Genomic DNA, 18294 nt, shown 5'->3' with positions numbered 1-18294 from the left:
ACAACTTAATAATATATATATCATTTAAAGATAGAAACCTAGTAGTAATTTGCTTTGTAAAATGTAATGCATTTTGACAAAATATCATTCAAAAGTATCGATTCAGCTAACGTAAAAAAATGTCATATTGAAAAACACAACAATACCCTGACGTAGAAAAATGCGTCACCACATATATTTCTGTTCTTTAAACAGCTACACAAGAAAAATATGAACTTAGGTTTTCGTTACAATATATGTCATTTAAATGTATCTGTATTGTTTGGAATATAAAAAGATAGTATTTAACCAACGTAAATCCCCAGTAAATCGAACACTATGACAAACGCAAAAAGAAAGGTTCAATTATTTTTGTAATTATTGAGCTACAAATGATCTCATAACAATATATATTTATTGAAAAGAAAACTAATATGACAGTTAATTGTTATCCATTCCTTTTGGTGTGTTTGATTTTGCCATTTGATAAAACACTTTCCTTTTTTTATTTTCCTCGGATTTTAGTATTTTTGTGGTTTAATTTTTTGAATAATTAAAATGAAATGTAGCAAACACAAAACAAAACAATGAATGTGCTTTTCATTTCGAGCATTCTTTGTTTTGGTGATATATGCTGTGTAATGTGTTAAGTCTGCTTGTTAATAATGTTGAAGAATACATGTTCAGTATTTATGGTATCGATACAAAGAGTAGGAATATGTGGAATAATATTGGTCTGGTAATATCCTCGCCGTCATCTTTGCTATTTTTCAAATAACGCATCTGCATTTACTGGCATGTACAGATAAAATATTTAAAAAAAAGCAATCCTATTGAAAACTGTCATAGAATGGTGAGGTTTATCTAGCAACAAGGTTAAGCTTCAACTTTATATTTGGAATAGTGTTTAACCAACTCGTTTTAGACAGTTGTGTATCCAATGTACTGTTGGCTGATGCAGCCTTAAGTTTAATGCAGTCTTAGGTTTGGTTGTGTCTGTTTTATGATATATTTTTTTAAGTAATCTTAGAGTTCAGTATTTGTGTGAAACGTTTTTTTTTCAAATTATACCATTTTTGTTGTAAGTTATTTTGAAATTCTAAAACAAAGAAAAATCAAGTTGAACAAATGCTACAACATCTCCTTTTTAATGATTACATTGAACCATTGTGCAATCTTTGAAGTTTTATGTATACAGCAATGTATACAGTAAACCATGATAAGTGTTCCGTTTTTGTTTATTGCAGGTTTATGAAAGAATTTACAAGGTTATTCATGGACAATAATCGTTAATAAACAGAAAATAGCATGTCGAAGAAAAGGAAACAAACAAACAAACAACAGTACAAAAATACAGAATAGAAAACCCAACCCAAAACTAGGAGGGGTTATTGTTCTCTTTTGTAAGCATATCATTCTCATATACGTATATACAACAGTAGTGCAAATAGTTATCAAAAGTACCAGGATTATAATTTAATACGCCAGACGCGCGTTTCGTCTACATAAGACTCATCAGTGACGCTCAGATCAAAATAGTTAAAAATCCAAATCAACTTTCAAATGGCATGTTTCTATTTAAAAGATACAGTGCATGGTATTAAGAAGAAGCTATACTGTTTCCGAAGAAATATAAAACGGCATATTATATCGGCGTCTAAATCGCAATGCAAATTACCACTCAATCAAACTTCTGCAAGTGAGATCAGGTAAGCTTATAGCATAAAGTTGGTATTATTTTCAATATCTGAATCCGAGTTTTAAACACTTTTGGTACATGTAATTCTAGGTAAATTGTGTTTTAAATTATACCGTTTGAGATATATCAATTAGAAACGTGTATCACCACTTAGTTTTATGGTTTTAACATTATGCATCAATGCATGCATTCAACGTATACCCTGTTTTATTTAGTCCCTCGGGGAAAAACATATTAAATCGTCTCTTTCCACAAGATTTAAAATATCTTGCTTACAGTCCGTGGTTTAATACAACTTTAAAAGTTTAAACACAATTAACTAATATAATAAATTATTTAAATTTCATTTAAGGGTATCTGTCAAAAAAAGGGAAATTCAATCTACTAAAGATTTTTATCTTTTGTATGTCAAGTCGTCAATGTTTAAATATAGTGTCGTTGACTATAAAAAAAAAATTAGGTCAGACGTTCTTTCTCCATTGTTAACATGTTTAACAACTTATTTCACTGTACAAAAGCCTACGTACAGGTGCTCTTACATTAACCAGTATATAAAACATAAGAATTTTTTACAAGTTTACAAGCATTGCAAATCAATGAAAACGATAATGGAAACATGCATACAATGTGTTAATAGTGTTATTGTGATTTTTAAATTTAAAAAAATAACACCAAATAATACATCGAAATATGACTCTATATTTGATACCTATTTATGTATAATTGTACAATGCTAAATAAAAAGAAACTTATTACTTACAACGTCCCTATAAAAACATAATTTATAAAATATTTCCAGCGCTATTTACTTCCCTTAACTACTCTACAACTGTTTCCTTGTGTGATCTGTGTTAGTGTATTAATTGTCAACCGGAAATAGTAAATGATGAATTACGATGCGCATCAGTGATTTTCGCTCAATTTCTGTTTTAATTCAACATAGTGAATTGTAGTCTTAACGTCCAGACTTGTATATGCCTTTTCGTTTTGTTCACGCCTTGTTGTCAATGAAATTGATATTGATGCAATTGTCAAACATTCAAACGGTCTAGACGTATGAAACCAGGTCCAATCCGCCATTTTCTACATATAAAAATACCGGTCGATAGTCAGGAATATGACATTTGTTGTCCATTCGTTTGATGCGTTTCAGCTTTTTATTTTTCCTTTTGATTAGGAACTTTTCGTTTTGAATATTCGTCGGATTTTCGTGGTTTGATTTATACTACATAAGGAAATGTACTATTCAGGAATATAACTTGTTTTAATTTGTTTGGTGTGATATGTAGTGTACTCCTGTCATGTTATGTCATTTTTGTGTTATATTTTACATTTCCAATAAAGCGCCACAAAACAGGTTCAACTCACAATTTCTTAAAATGTCCGGTACCATGTAAGGAAATGGCAGTTGTTATCGTATAGTTCGTTTCTGTGTCTGTTGCATTGTCGTGTGTTGTTTTTTTTTTTTTTTTGTGCTTCCGTGATTTTGTTGTTTTGTTGTTTTTCTCTCATAGTTCATGTATTTTCCTCGGTTATAGTTTGTAACCCATATTTTTGTTCTCAATCTATTTAAGACTTTCAAAAAGCCGTATACTACTTTTGCGCTAATTTAAAGCTTTTCATTTTGACATTTAATACTGAATTTTCCATTTTGAATTTTCCGTTAATTTTTTTTTTTAAATTTTACTTTTTGCTTTCAACTTGTTCAAATGATGCTAATGTTGTAATAATAAAGTACTTGGTTATTATTGTCAACGAAAGTGTAGAATGAAATTCTGCTAAGTGATTCGTATTAAAAATAAACATGTAATTAATACCATACACGATTAAGTTTATATATAGATTTTAATATTGGTGACGTAGTCCTAAAAAAAATAAAGACAAATATATAGGCCTTATTATTAGAAAGTATTGTAATGGTTTTACCAATATTCCTATTTAAAGTTGCTGTTACAATTAAGAAAGTAACGTTTGGTATTTTCCGTTGAAACCTGTGGATCACAAAATGAAGTTCCACGCACTAATATTGTGTACATCGATAAGTGTGCTATGCTTTTTTCGCCAAGGTAAGCAGCCTGCATAAGATAAGACATATAAGTGTTGTGAAAATAATTAAAACCTAAACAAAGCGAAACAAATTAAAATCAAAACAAAAAAAGAAAGAAAGAGAGAAAAGTTACGAAAAAACGTAACTAAATAAATATCAAAGGTACCAGGATTATAATTTAGTACGCCAGATGCGCGTTTCGTCTACATAAGACTCGTCAGTGACGCTCATATCAAATTATGTATAAGCCAAACAAGTACAAAGTTGAAGAGCATTGAAAAAACACATACAAAACCAAATACAAAAGTGAGATAGCGAAAGAAAAACGAAAACCATCCCGAAAGAAACTTAAATTTTGCTTACAAGGTCTTACGTTAAAGTATTTTTAAAAATGTGTTGTTCTATTTGTTCTTTATTGCATATATGAGCTCTACCGGTTTCTGTTCTTCTTTCTTATACATAAACTTTCCATAACTATAGATGATATCTCAAATACATCACATCATTCATCCCTATAATAGACAACTTGTTAAATTATTTATATTGAGAGTACCAATTTGAATGAAACAGACGATACACTAAAAACTCTTTTTCTAAATAACTGGAGTCCATGTTTTGTATTGGGTCTGGAAAACATTATGTCTTTGAAAATATGATGTGCTCGTATAATTTTGATATCTTCCAATGTTGCTGAAACTTCATGAAATATTCATGTCTTACTACTAGAGATTTTTGTTGTTTGCATGAAACATGTGAAATAAACAATTTTACGAATAAAAAAAATTATGCGCGTTGTTGTGTTAAAACTATTCACGTTTTATTCTGATAAATATATGGTCAATTTGGTTTTTACTACGACTACAGATACATACAAGACCGTTTGCCATTTTATTAGCATATCGGTTGCAAATAATCACATTATATCTTAATACCATAAAGTTCAAAACCCGTCATTAGTTTTTCATCAATATCGGTATGAATTGAAGACACTATAGTAAAAGAGAAACTTCGCAAAAAAATAAAAAATGATATTATGTGCATTATGTAGAAAAATGCTTTAATTCATGAATATCAAAATCTCATTCTGCAAGATAAGAGATCACCATCGATTTAAAATTTAGAGTATCAATTTTTTTGCGTGCCGCCATTTTCACATCTCTTCTTATTAAAAACTATGATATGCATATAAACCATAAAGGACCAAAACCACGGTAACCTAATTTAGTCGTTAATGCGTGTCGATATCTTGTCAATAATATCGAACGGTTGTTTTATTCCACTAACTAACTTGATACGGAAAAATGTAAAAGTAAAATATAAATAAATTACCATGGTCTGTCGTTTTATACTGTTTATATAGGAACTCGTCAAAAAGTCAAAGTTCAAAGTCATAAATGATCATAAATAAGTGGTCCGTGAAAAATATTTTCGAAAATCTAATTTGTTCATTATTCTTTTATGTAATACACTTTTTAAAATAAATTCGGCCTAAAGGTATTACACCAAAAGGTATTTTGAGGTGAAACGTAAAGGTATTCAAACGAATTCATGTCAGGCTTGTAAGTTCATGCCTCGTTTCACTTTTCACTTTTAATGGTTATATCTGAAATGTCGGCATGCAAAAAGCAGGAGAAAACGTCAAGACCTACAGGAATTAGTTAATATTTTTTTATTAAATATTGAATTTCTCCTTTATAACTGTACATATAGCGACAAAACTTTGCGAATACATATATAAGGCATAATGTACACATTAAAACCATTAGTCAACAATTGAGAATTTTTCCTTCAAACGTTCTAAATTCCATAATTGTCATATAATTAATTCCAGAATTAGAAGAGGGACGAAAGACACCAAAGGGACAGTCAAACTCGTAAATCTAAAACAAACTGACAACGCCATGGCTAAAAATGAAAAAGACAAACAGAAAAACAATAGTACACATGACACAACATAGAAAACTAAAGAATAAACAACACGAACCCCACCAAAAACTAGGGGTGATCTCAGGTGCTCCGGAAGGGTAAGCAGATCCTGCTCCACATGCGGCACCCGTCGTGTTGCTTATGTGATTACAAATCCGGTAAATAGTCTAATTCGGTAGGTCAAATTCATGAAAGGGAAGGGGATTGTAGTTACGACGTAAGGAACATATCCGATATCATTTGTGAAACGGTTATTCCATAACGGTCAACCAACTCGTGATGGCGTCCGTAAAATTTACGAAGGGATGATTTCAACTTCACCATTTGGTACTCTTGGTTTAATAGCTTCCTTGTGAGCAGTAACCCTCTATCAAGAAAATCATGATAGGAAATGCAAGCACGGGAATATCGTATCAATTGGGAGATATATACCCCGTATGCAGGTGCTGCTGGAATGTTGCTACTTAGAAATGGAAAGTTCACAATAGGAAAGCTGAAATCATCTCTTTTGTCGTAAAGTTTTGTCTTCAACCGACCCTCATTGTCAATTTCTAGATGTAAGTCAAGATATGAAGCCGACTTAACTGTATCTGTAGTAGGTGATTGACAAAAAAGGATCAATTCATGTCATCTACAATCTTACTCTTAAACGTTTATTTTATAATCTTTACTAATTTATTTTACTCCTAAACAAGAATTTGTGAACAGTCAGGCATTACTTCAACAAGTCACTATTAAAATTACCTATACAAGTAATGTTGAAAATGAGGCTACTTTCAATCAATATAACTTATATAAGTAACTTTTCTAAACTGATTTTTAATGTTCGTTCTTATGTTGTACTGTTATACCACTGTCTCCGGTTAGGGGAGGGTTGGGATCCCGCTAACATGTTTAACCCCGCCACAAAATGTATGTATGAGCCTGTCCTAAGTCAATAGCTTGTAATTCCATGGTTGTCGTTTGTTAGTGTAATACATATTTGTTTTTCGTTCATTTTCTTATAATTATAAATAAGGCCGTTAGTTTTCTCGTTTGAATTGTTTAACATTGTCATATCGGGTCTATTGTTGAAGGCCGGACGGTGACCAATACTTGTTAATGTCTATGTCATTTTGGTCGCTCGTGTACAGTTGTCTCATTGGCAATCATACCACATTTTCCTTTTTATTATATCATATAAGAAACTTTTAAAAATTACTTTTTTACGTAATGCCCCTGACTGGTAGAGCAAAATTTTTCTATACATTTTGCTCTAGGTTTTGGATGAATATATTATTGGATATAATAAAGAAATGTGTTGTATGATTGCCAGTGAGACAACTTTCCACAAAACACCAAACGACACAGAAATCAACAACTATAGATCATCGTTCGACCTTCAACAATGAGTTAAGCACATACTCAGCTATAAATCGGAATGATAGTAATTTTTTTAATTATATTTATTTATTTATGAAATGCACATTATAAATGTTTTTTTAATGCTAACATCTGTAAAATACATGACAATTTGTCGCTCTATCTCTGATGCTATTGTGAAGAAAGTTCTGCTTACCCTTTCCGAGCACCTCAGATCATCCCTTGCTTTTGTAGGGTTCGTGTTGCTTAGTATTTAGTTTTCTATGTTGTGTTTTTTGTTCTATTATTTGTATTTTTGTCTTTTAATCTTTTAATTAATTAGCAATGGTTTTGACAGTTTGTTTTCGATCTATGCGTTTGACTGCTTCTCTGGTATCTTTGGACCCCCTTTTTAACAATATATTCCATCAATACACGTTTGAAATGCAAAGGAATTCTAAAAAATATAAAGTCTCTTTCAATACTGGGTTTGAATTATCAATATTTAGTATAGCAAGGTATACAATAGATGTCTACCTCATTCCAATATCACTTCTATATTTGATGAAGTTTTCTCCTGGTTCCACGGAGGTAGTTTCAAAATGATAGAATGGTGGTTTTTTTAAGTATTTTATCAAAAACGTTGAGATGGTCAATGTCACATTTGTGTTTATTTTTGTTTGGGGGAGGGGCGGCTATATGCTTTGTCTTATGGTTTATAAGGAAATAAACAAAAGGGATATTTCTGAGCTGTATGTTAAAATAAGTTTGATCAATGTATCAAAGAGATTGTTTTACATTGAAAAAGATAAATATCAAAGAGAGATCATTATTCTAAGGGAAAATAATACTTTGCTCGCCTTTTTTACCAGCTCTTCGAGACTATTGTGCAAGTTAACATAACACTATCATTAGCAACCTGAAAAAAATATATACAGTTGCTTTCAATGTTTTGTTTTCTTTAAGTTTTATAAAAAAGTGTTTACATGTGTGTTATAACACAAACAATCAACGAATAACAATCAAGATCGATATGAACCAAAGATAACAACTGCCTAACTGGCTACTGACAGACCATTGCGAGTGGCAAAAACCACTACATTATCAAAAATAATTTATACAAAACGAACCGGCATCATATAACTCGCAAATGTGTGAAGGATAGTTCACGGGCAATTAAAGCTAACTTCCAAATCATGTACGTCAAGACAACAAACAATTGATTTAGGCGTTAAATATGTGCGAATATTGACGGGATTTTGAAAGATTTTTTTGTAACTGCAAGTCAAAGATCATGTTATGAATGTAATCTGTAGAGTTGTATGTTCCAGGTCTTCCAAACATGATTATCCTAACGGGTTATAGCTACATGTAAGTTATCAACCTGGATACTGGAGATGCATCATATTTACTGACTGATCTTCAAAGTGACATTTATTCTTTAGATTATGATTATAAAAATATGTATATTTATTTTTCAAGATTTGATAAAAACGACATATTAAGGTAAGCCTACTTTTCTGAAATATATTTAAAAATATTGTATATTAGTTGATGTATATAATTTGTATAACTCAAAGAAAGAATAAAACTTTAATCTCTTCAATTTCTGCTTGATATGTAACTGATTAAACAAAAAGCAATTATAAGTCACCGTACAACGTCATGAACGTGAAAAACTAAATTGCCCCGACATATAAAGCAGAAACGGCTCAAATGGGTAAAAACGCCGTCTTTATTTAGTATATGATCGCTTTTGAATCCAAAAAATTTAAATAGAAATGAACGAACGAATGAATAACTTGCTACGGACTAAAAACAGACACATACATAAATGTAATTGAACATTGACCCTTTAATATTACTTTCCCAGCATAATAATAATGAATTGGTATACTGTGGATTTATTTATTTCTAGGTAATATTTTCTGTTGAAAATGACAAAAAAAAAAGTTTTTTCGTTGCTATTTGATAACGTGGTTTATATATTAAAAAGAAGATCTGGTATGATTGATAATAGGACAGCTATCCAAAAAAGACCAAAATGACACAGACATTAACAACTATAGGTCACCGTAAGACCCTCAACAATGAGCAAAGCCCATACCGCATAGTCAGCTATAAAAGGCCCCGATTAGACAACGTAAAACAATTCAAACGAGAAAACTAACGGCCTTACTTTATGAAAAAAAAATGACGAAAAACGAATATGTAACACATAAACAAACGACAACCACTGAATTACAGGCTCCACAATTTAGTAATGGAAATTGGGAATGTGTCAAAAAGAAAAGAGTAGATAACATCCAAAGGTCTTCGGGGCATTGCGAAAATCCCGTTTTGCAAACAATGTGAAGAAGAAATTTAAAATTCGTTTAACATTTAAATGTGTGGCATACCTAATCCATCAAATTTACTTAAATTTGTATCCCGCAGATAAAAATTAACCCACAATTTACATGGTTTCCAAAGATATTATAAGTTTATCATTGTATATTGTGTCGAATGTTTTTGATTTTTATGAACATCTTTTTTGTTTTTGTTCTGATATAGTAATATAATAATTCAAAGCAAACCGCGTATAATAGACACATTCATGACATTGTGAAGAACTTAGATTCATTATTGTTCTTTGGAACCGATTTTCATTGATTTCTTGGGAACAGGTTAACCACGAAAAAAAAAGGTTCAACGATTTGTAAATTTTATGTATGCTTTTTATGCAGAGATTGGCACAACCACGTTATCAAATAACCACGAAAATGCATGGATCTGGGTTTTTTTACTCGGATATATTTTCAACAAATCGATTTGTGAATACTCAAAAGTGATATACTACTGTTGCCTTTACTAATACTATTATTAGATTTCAGAAATTTGTTTTTTATCAATAACGCCATTAGTTTGTTATCAGTTAAATTGTTTTATGCCTTTCAAAGTAGACTATTCGATGTGGTTTGACTCATATACGGTTGCTTACGTCTAATTCATTTGATCTTGAAAGAATATTTGTCTAATTTTCGAGCACACTGCTTCTCTCAAATTTTATATATGTTGTATGCATTAATGTATATCTTATGTTAGTTCTTGTGAATAAAATCAATTTTATATTACAAAAAGATGGCTGTACTACAGTACCTTAGGAACCAATAAAACAATAAGTCGATCAAGACTCGATGGTTCTGAAAAAACATACATTTATAGATGTAAAGTTAGAAAAAGTCACTGGCATTAGCATAGGTGAGTACATTGTTGTATGCATAAGTCGTCTATATAAAAATATATATGATTGGAGTCTGTAAGCTGTCGTTATATATGTGTGCTTTTATATTAAGAGCAAATTTCTATCTATCAAGAATCTGACGTATATAAATTACAAGTATATATATATATACACTAAATATTTTGTACATAAACTAAATATTTTGTATATAAACTAAATATTTTGTATTTAAACTACCAGAGTCTTATACTAAGCATCATCCCCTGGTTCCTTGCACCAAAAAAAAGACGTTTTCACAACGTTAACCAGTATAAAATTGGTGTATTTAATGACATTTTAACATGTTTTAATGAATGATAATGTACAGCATATATCTTTGTATCAGATGATAAAAATGGTCAGCTTTACTGGATGGAAAATGTGGAAGGCGTATTAAAATCCACGGATTCGAATGGTACTTATATGATGCAGGTTTCTAGCACACTTACACCTGGAGCAAGCATGGGCATTTATGCATATGGGACAATACCCCTAATGCGCCTTGAAATGAGGAACACAAAAGTTACGTGTAAACAAAAAATCTCTGTGTAGTGATATTTGACACATTTCTATGATAAACAAATGACTGAGCTGAACCATTAGTGTTAATTTAGAAAATAAGGGAACACAGAATAAATTGGTAAAAACCATGGAGCTATGAAATGTGTTCAAAGTATTAAAATTTCAAGGAACTTATTGTGTTAAAATTGGGATTTTTTACCATGAGGAGCGACATCGCAAAAGGATACTCGTGGTTTGCTAAATTACGGAAAAATGAATCACACTTCGTACCCCGAAAATTTAACCACATATGTAAAAATGTCTCATCTTCGAAACAAGCCATCATACATATACAAGTTTACGATATGGGCTGAGCAACAGAAGAAAACGCTACCATTACGGCCTATGGAATAACAATTGCGCATATTGCCCCATATGATGGTGACATATACTGTTCAAATGATATGCAGCTCCTTCAAGTTAAAATATCCGGAGGATTGCGAAGACCTTTTGTCATATATTCAGAAACAGATACGATACATGGTGTACTTTCCATTAACGAAAAAAGTAAGTTGTATCAAAACACGTTTGCATAATCATTACTGTTTTCAATATAATGATCCCTAGATGAGAGTCACATAGGCAATGTGTTCTCCTGATCTAGTTATAAAGTGACCTCAACATAGATTCAATGATTAGAATTGTATATGCCAGATACACGATTTGTCTACAAAATACTAGTAATCGTGGCTCTACACTTTTACATATCGTCACTGTGTTATTATTCTTTTGTACATTTTGTATTCTTGTATTTCATGTTTGCTCTTGTGCTTTGCATTTATGTCTTTTTGTGCTGATTTGTTACATATTTGTTTGTATTTATATTTATTAAGATTGTCACATAATTGACTGGTGCTCCCCTATAAGTCATATTTTAACCTACAGCCCTTGGATGGTGTAAACTTCCAAAAAAAACTTGTATGGTGTAATGGTGTATGGCTTATGGTGCAATGGTGTAAGGTGTATGGTGCTATGGTGTATGGTGTAAAGGGGAATGGTGCAATTGTGTTTGAGAAATGCTGTGATTGTGTAACGTGCGATCGGGAATGGTGTGAATGATGGTGTATGGCATTTCATTGGTTGAAAATGAAGTTCTGTTTATTTTATTTTCTCGAATTGTAAACATAGACAATACTAATAATTGCTTTATGGGTAATTTCGGATCGTGTAGAGAGAATGAGGAATGGTGTATGGTGTAATGTGTAAGGTGTATGGTGCAAAAGTGTAACGTGTATGGTGTAATGGTACAAGGTGTATGGTGTAATGGTGTAATGGTACAAAATGTATGGTGTAATGGTGTATGGTGTTAGTGGGAAGTTTACTGCATCCAAGGATTGTAGTATGTATGTTTGCTTTGTTCACGAATCGTTGTCAATAAAATGAGATTGGTGCGATCATCAAAAATGTACAGATGAGAGTTTCACATAGCTTGCTTTTAAAAAAAGATTTAATCCACCTTATTCTACAAAAGACTGGTAAATGATAGTTGAATTGTCACCCATTCGTTATTGTCACCAATTACTTTCATGTTTTTGATAAATACAGGCAACAGTAATATTACTTTTTTAGGCTTAAATTACAGTCTATAAAAGATAAAAACATACCAAATTACAGCTTCGTCCCCCTCATCTATATACGTTTGAATCGAATGTGACTATTCTTCTAAATTGATCATGCAAATATCAAAATCTATTACAAATGAGACTATTTTAATTCAGAAATTATAAGAGTTCTTCTCCTTAGCAGCAATATCGCAAGAATGAGTAAAAAATCCTCTACTAGTTATAATATAACCATAGAGTTACCTTTATAAAAAAATGTTCCGATTTTACCTGTTTCAAATAATGTTATACAAGGCATGTGTAAAATTTTATCCTGCCCAGTACTATAAACAAATTCTAAACCATATTTTTATTGAAATAAAAAAAAGATAATATAAAAAAGAAGATGTGGTATGATTGCCAATGAGACAACTATCCACAAAACACCAAAGTGACACAGACATTAACCACTATAGGTCACGGCCTTCAACAATGAGCTAAGCCAATACCGCATAGTCAGCTATAAAAGGCACCGATAAGACAATGTAAAACAATCCAAACGAGAAAACTATCCGCCTTATATACTATTATGTATATATATAATTTATATAGAAACATCGCTAGAAGTTACCAATCATATGTTTACCTCTTTGTTACCTATATATAATCTTCAAAAAACAACACCAAATAAAAACATTGTGCTTTGAATCAGTCAAGCCATCTGTTAATTAAACATGTTTTACTGCAATTGAAAGAAGGGTCAATCCAACAACTGTCAAGTTCAAAGGAATATTTATCCATCTGTTTTCGTTTGCAACTAGATTTGACATACTTTAAGTTGTTGATATTACACCGTATGATACGTTATCAAAGAGCGTTTGGAAACCGACATCTCTTTGGGAGCAGGAAATGTTTTAAAAAATCATCGGATAACACCAAATATAAAAAATAAGATATGGTATGATTGCCAATGAGACAACTATCCAAAAAAGACCAAAATGACACACACATTAACAACTTTATGTCACCGTACGGCTTCCACCCTGTTATTGTGATTGCTTTTCTTTTGGTCGGTTGACTTTCAGCGTGACTTGATATTTGGTATGCATGAAACTTCTATCGAAGGTTTGGTCTTAGTTGTTTCTGATATGCATCCACATGTGAATACGGACGCATGCGGATTTTTACAGTGATGTTTTTATTGTTTCCCCTTGTATATATAATTTTCGATATCGAGCGAACAAAAACATTTAATACTGTTCATATTTACATTCACGTGGCCTATAGCAGTTTGTGTTGGCAGTTAATTCCCCATGGAATAATTTTCACCATTCAAATAATGGGCATTTTCCATTGCAGGCCAATATCCTGTTGTAAAAACTAATTCAGACCATTATGTTGTGGATTATGGGAGTTCTTTGACTACTGACTGTTCATTTCAAACATCTGAATGGAATCCCGTTCGTGAAATATAGTGGCAGTTCAATAATAGTGGAGTGATAACAGAGATTGTAAAAGAAACCAAGGGAATATCCGGAAGTTCAATAGAAACACCATCTCTCACAATTCTCAATGCTACAGCATCTGAATCGGGAACATACATCTGTTACGTGAAAAATGATATTGGAACAGGACAAAGTACACCAATATATGTTACAATAACTGGAGGTTGGTATATAATCCCGTTTTAGTAGCATGCACGCAAAATGGGTTAATCATCAATGCCGTTATAACATAATCTTAGTAAATACGTAAAATCAAAACACAGACACATTTGATTATGAAATATTTGACCTTTCTGTGCAGTGCATTTAACTGTAAATTATGCGATTTATATCTGATAAAAATAAGACGACACTCAACTACAGTCAACCGCATCACTTCTACAACAATAATAAATCATCGTATGATATCTCAATAAATACCATAGAAATAGGAAGAGGTGATATGATTGGCAAAGGAGGTGACTCTCTATAAGGTATCTATTATCGTATCATGTGACAACCATAGGTCACATAAAGGCGTTCGACAATGAGAACTTTGACCATATAGCAAATTAGTCAATAGCAACAGCGTACTCGCATTATTTTACAGTCAAAAGATTTGACTCAAAATGGATTCGAAAAGTTGTTGAAACATGAACATCAGTTCACGGTAATATCTTGTCTCACTATCTCTGTATTTCCACTATTCTCTCACGTTTTATGTGTTTCCGTCATTGACATCTTCTTCTGCAAGATACAATCTGCAGTAAACTATATATAGCTACTGCTCCTTGATACACATACAATAGATTGACCCATCAAACATATAATGATATTGATTTGAACAGATTTAAACATCCTTCTTATTTTTATTTTTTTTAAACCTAGACTAAATATCCATCTTCGTAAACATTAGGCAATATCCTATCATATTATTCAAAGTGTGGCTTTTCTGTCTGTTGGATTTAAGATGATTTTGTGGACTATATTTGTGTTTTGTTTGTACATTGTACAATATGTGTATGAAAACCCATTCGGGCACACACCATTTGAAAGTGTTATCTTTGTTTAGAATAGTACCTGTATGCTCACATACATAATATATTACTTGTAATATTATAAATGCAGATGTGCCGACGGTGTTCGTTGGAGGTAAAAATTATTTCATAGGGTACGGCGAAGAAATTGTATTATACTGTAACATATCGTCTGACCCCCCTGCTAACAATGTGTATTGGGAGAAAGTAGCCTATTGAAGTAAACACATACTGAATAATTGGACAGTTGGTATTCAAGGCGTTTCTGTAGATACACCATCGCTAACTATAATGGAAAGTACTACTGCAGATATAGGAACGTACAGATGTGTAGCAATAAACGATATCGGAACAGGATTTAGCGATTTCATAAAGTTGGACGTAATTGGAGGTAGGTCATTATTAAATTAAATGAATTGATTAATGTTTTCACTATAATGACTGTTAGGTATGCATTGTAAAGTTGTCGAAAAAATTAGATATACTCCTTCAAAAGAATCTACACTTTCAGTTTGACATTAAATGACGTGTAAGTAGCTTACATATGATAACATTTCACATACTATTGTTTTGTATATTACAGAGCTTCCAACTGTCACGATCGCAGATGATTTACCAGAAATAAAGTATGGAGAAAAGGTGCGGATATTTTGTGCGATTAGCTGCAATCCACCTCCAACCAAAGTTTACTGGGAAAAAATATATAATGGTATATCCAAGGTGATAAGTAATGGGACATTAGGTACAGAAGGAATTACGGTTGACAATCCATCGATGACTTTGCTACATGCAACAGATTCGGACTCAGGACTTTATAAATGTTTTGCTGTCAATGTTTTTGGAATGGGGTACAGTTCATCAACTAAACTTACTGTCATAGGAGGTACATACCTTTACATAGACATGTTGTACAATCAACATTTTAAAACACTGTTTCCTTACTTTTCGAAGAAAAAAACAAAGAGGTCTAACAAACTACTAATTTCCGGAAAAATGCTACAAATCAGAAAGAGGGACGAAAAATACTAAAGGGACAGTCAAACTCATAAATCTAAAACAAACTGACAACACCATGGCTAAAATGAAAAGGACTAACAGACACATGACACAACATAGAAAAACTAAAGAATCAACAATACGAATCACACCAAAACTAGGGGCGATCTCATGTGCTCTGGAAGGGTAGGCAGATCCTGCTCCAAATGTGTCACCCGTCGTGTTGCTTATGTGATAACAAATCCGGAAAATAGTCTAATTCGGTAGGTTACATTCGTTAAAGGGAAGGGGATTGCAGTTACGACGTAAGGCACATATCCGATATCATTTTTGAAACGGTTATTCCTTAAAGATCCACCAACTCGTGATGGCGGGAAAAGTACACAAAACCAAGTTGCAATCTATTCGACGATATTTCATAGATACTGTAAAGAACCAAGCTTAGCTTATATGTTGAAAATAGCAACACCAAATTTACAATATAGAGATGATGGCCAAATGATTTTTTCTTAAGAACCTTGACTAACGTTTCATTCTTCCAAAACATGGAGATGTAAAAAAAAAAAGAGATACAAATTTCAAAATGTCAGTTTGAGCGTGTATAAGACGTTACCGTTTCACAAAACACCTTTCTATGGTAGCTAAGATGCATCGTATTCTTTTTGCATGTTAAACATAAAATGAGATATAACAATATTAAGGTATAAAGCTAAAAAAAAATATTTGTCCTGTTATCGCTCCGATAGACCTGGTAGATCAACTTTTTTCGTTATTCTTATTTTTTGGCGTGTGTTGATCCCTAGGACATCAGTATGCATCATTGTGAGGAAATTAAAAAAAAAACAGACGTATTTTCATCATATTTCTTGATTGCAGTCTTGCTGTTTTTAATTAGTATTAGTTCGTAACATTTTTAAAGCACTTGTATAACACATAGAACATTTATGTAATAATCATTAACCAATTTATCATTTTGTATACTAACAATATGTTGCTCTTGTTGCACACAATGTGTGCCTGCGTGTATTTGTAAACTTGTCTTGTCTTGTTTTGCAGGTCTCCCAGAGGTGGTTGTACCATCCATAACGCACCTAGCAGGCATTGGTTATACGATAGCTCTAACATGTGTCATTACAAATGCCTTTCCTGTAGTATCTAAGGTGTACTGGCAAAGATATATAAATGGACATACAACAATGATTTCATCAGATTCCCTTGGATATCTAGGAGTCACCGTTGAAAATCCCTCGTTAATAATTGAGTCAGCGAAGATATCATTAACTGGAGAATACACTTGTTTTGCTGTTAATTATGTGGGCACTGGCAGTAGCCTTCCAGTACAGTTAACAGGTAATATAGAACATGAAGGTGTTTATTATTACTAATGAAATAACTTTTCAATAAAGTCCGGATGACGCAGATAAAAGTAAACAAGTTCAGAGTAAGGCCTCTACCAATGAGCAAAACAAGGTCAGAGTTTGGCCTTTACCTATGAGCAAAACAAGAAAATACATATTTTTTTGTCTGCTTTAAAGGCACCGATTTGAAAAAAAAATTTTAAAAAATGTATACAACAAAAATTAAAAAATTATAACACAATACAACACAAAAAAATTAGCAACCAACTATAAACACTGATTTAAATGTTCATAAGTTTTACCAGTCACTAAAAGAAGACAAAGTGATACATTTTCCAATACCCGGGACATTGGCGAAACTGGAGAACACACGATAAACTGTTTCAATTAGTAAGACTAAGCTTAACTTTTTATTCCGACACGAGTCACATAAAACGATATAAAAAACCAGACAAAATTCCTAAAATACCGATCTTACTTCCGGCTTCTATAATCTAGTTAAAACATAATAGCAACTTTCAATTTCTCCCAAACTTATAAAGTTTTTAACGAAATATCTAATAAAATTTTGCAAGGCGAATTACCAATTTCGAAATTACTTTTTTTTTCATTCAATTATCAAACTGGTATTTTTTTTTATTCTAGATCAAGACTTTCTAAATTACAGTTTTTAAAAGCATTTACACATGATTTATAACTAAACAAGTGCAACGTACTACATTAAATAGTTCAATTTAATATTTTGTAGTCCAGGCTGGAGTTACACAACGAGCGCCAATTAAAGAAAATGCGGGAAAAATGGATAATACTTTGTATTTTTATTTGAAGATATATTTGTGTTATTAAGTTGCACATAACAATAATATTTACATGTACCTATTACTGTGGTTATTATTTACCAATCTTTAGATTGCTGACGGAACAATCTGAAAAGAAGAAAAAAAATGAACTCCGAGGAAAATTTTAAATGAAAAGTCCATAATCAATGGCAATATAAAATGATGAAACACATTAAACGTATGGACACTAACTGTCATATTCCTGAATTGGTACAGGCATTTCC

General features: G+C 31.9%; 1 protein-coding gene across 1 annotated transcript; it reads left to right on the top strand.

Annotated features, from left to right (window-relative positions):
- Positions 1 to 13770: 13770 nt before the first annotated feature.
- LOC134695370 (peroxidasin homolog) lies at positions 13771 to 17258 on the top strand. The gene is made up of 4 exons (XM_063556599.1): positions 13771 to 14024; positions 14969 to 15268; positions 15461 to 15760; positions 16930 to 17258. The coding sequence occupies exons 2-4, from the start codon at positions 15169 to 15171 to the stop codon at positions 17256 to 17258; spliced, it is 729 nt and encodes a 242-aa protein (XP_063412669.1). The 5' UTR covers positions 13771 to 14024; positions 14969 to 15168.
- Positions 17259 to 18294: the final 1036 nt, after the last annotated feature.

This window comes from Mytilus trossulus, chromosome 13 (assembly GCF_036588685.1).
Source record: "Mytilus trossulus isolate FHL-02 chromosome 13, PNRI_Mtr1.1.1.hap1, whole genome shotgun sequence".
Lineage (NCBI taxonomy): Eukaryota > Metazoa > Mollusca > Bivalvia > Mytilida > Mytilidae > Mytilus > Mytilus trossulus.
Note: the sequence above shows the minus strand (reverse complement) of the source record. Positions and strands in the feature narration are given on the sequence as shown.

Bases quoted from the DNA above. Each gene is read 5' to 3' on its own strand.
- LOC134695370 (XM_063556599.1), top strand. From the start codon at position 15,169: ATGGAAAGTACTACTGCAGATATAGGAACGTACAGATGTGTAGCAATA. The intron at 15,269-15,460 runs GTAGGTCATTAT...TGTATATTACAG, and splicing joins AAAGTTGGACGTAATTGGAG to AGCTTCCAACTGTCACGATC. The intron at 15,761-16,929 runs GTACATACCTTT...CTTGTTTTGCAG, and splicing joins TAAACTTACTGTCATAGGAG to GTCTCCCAGAGGTGGTTGTA.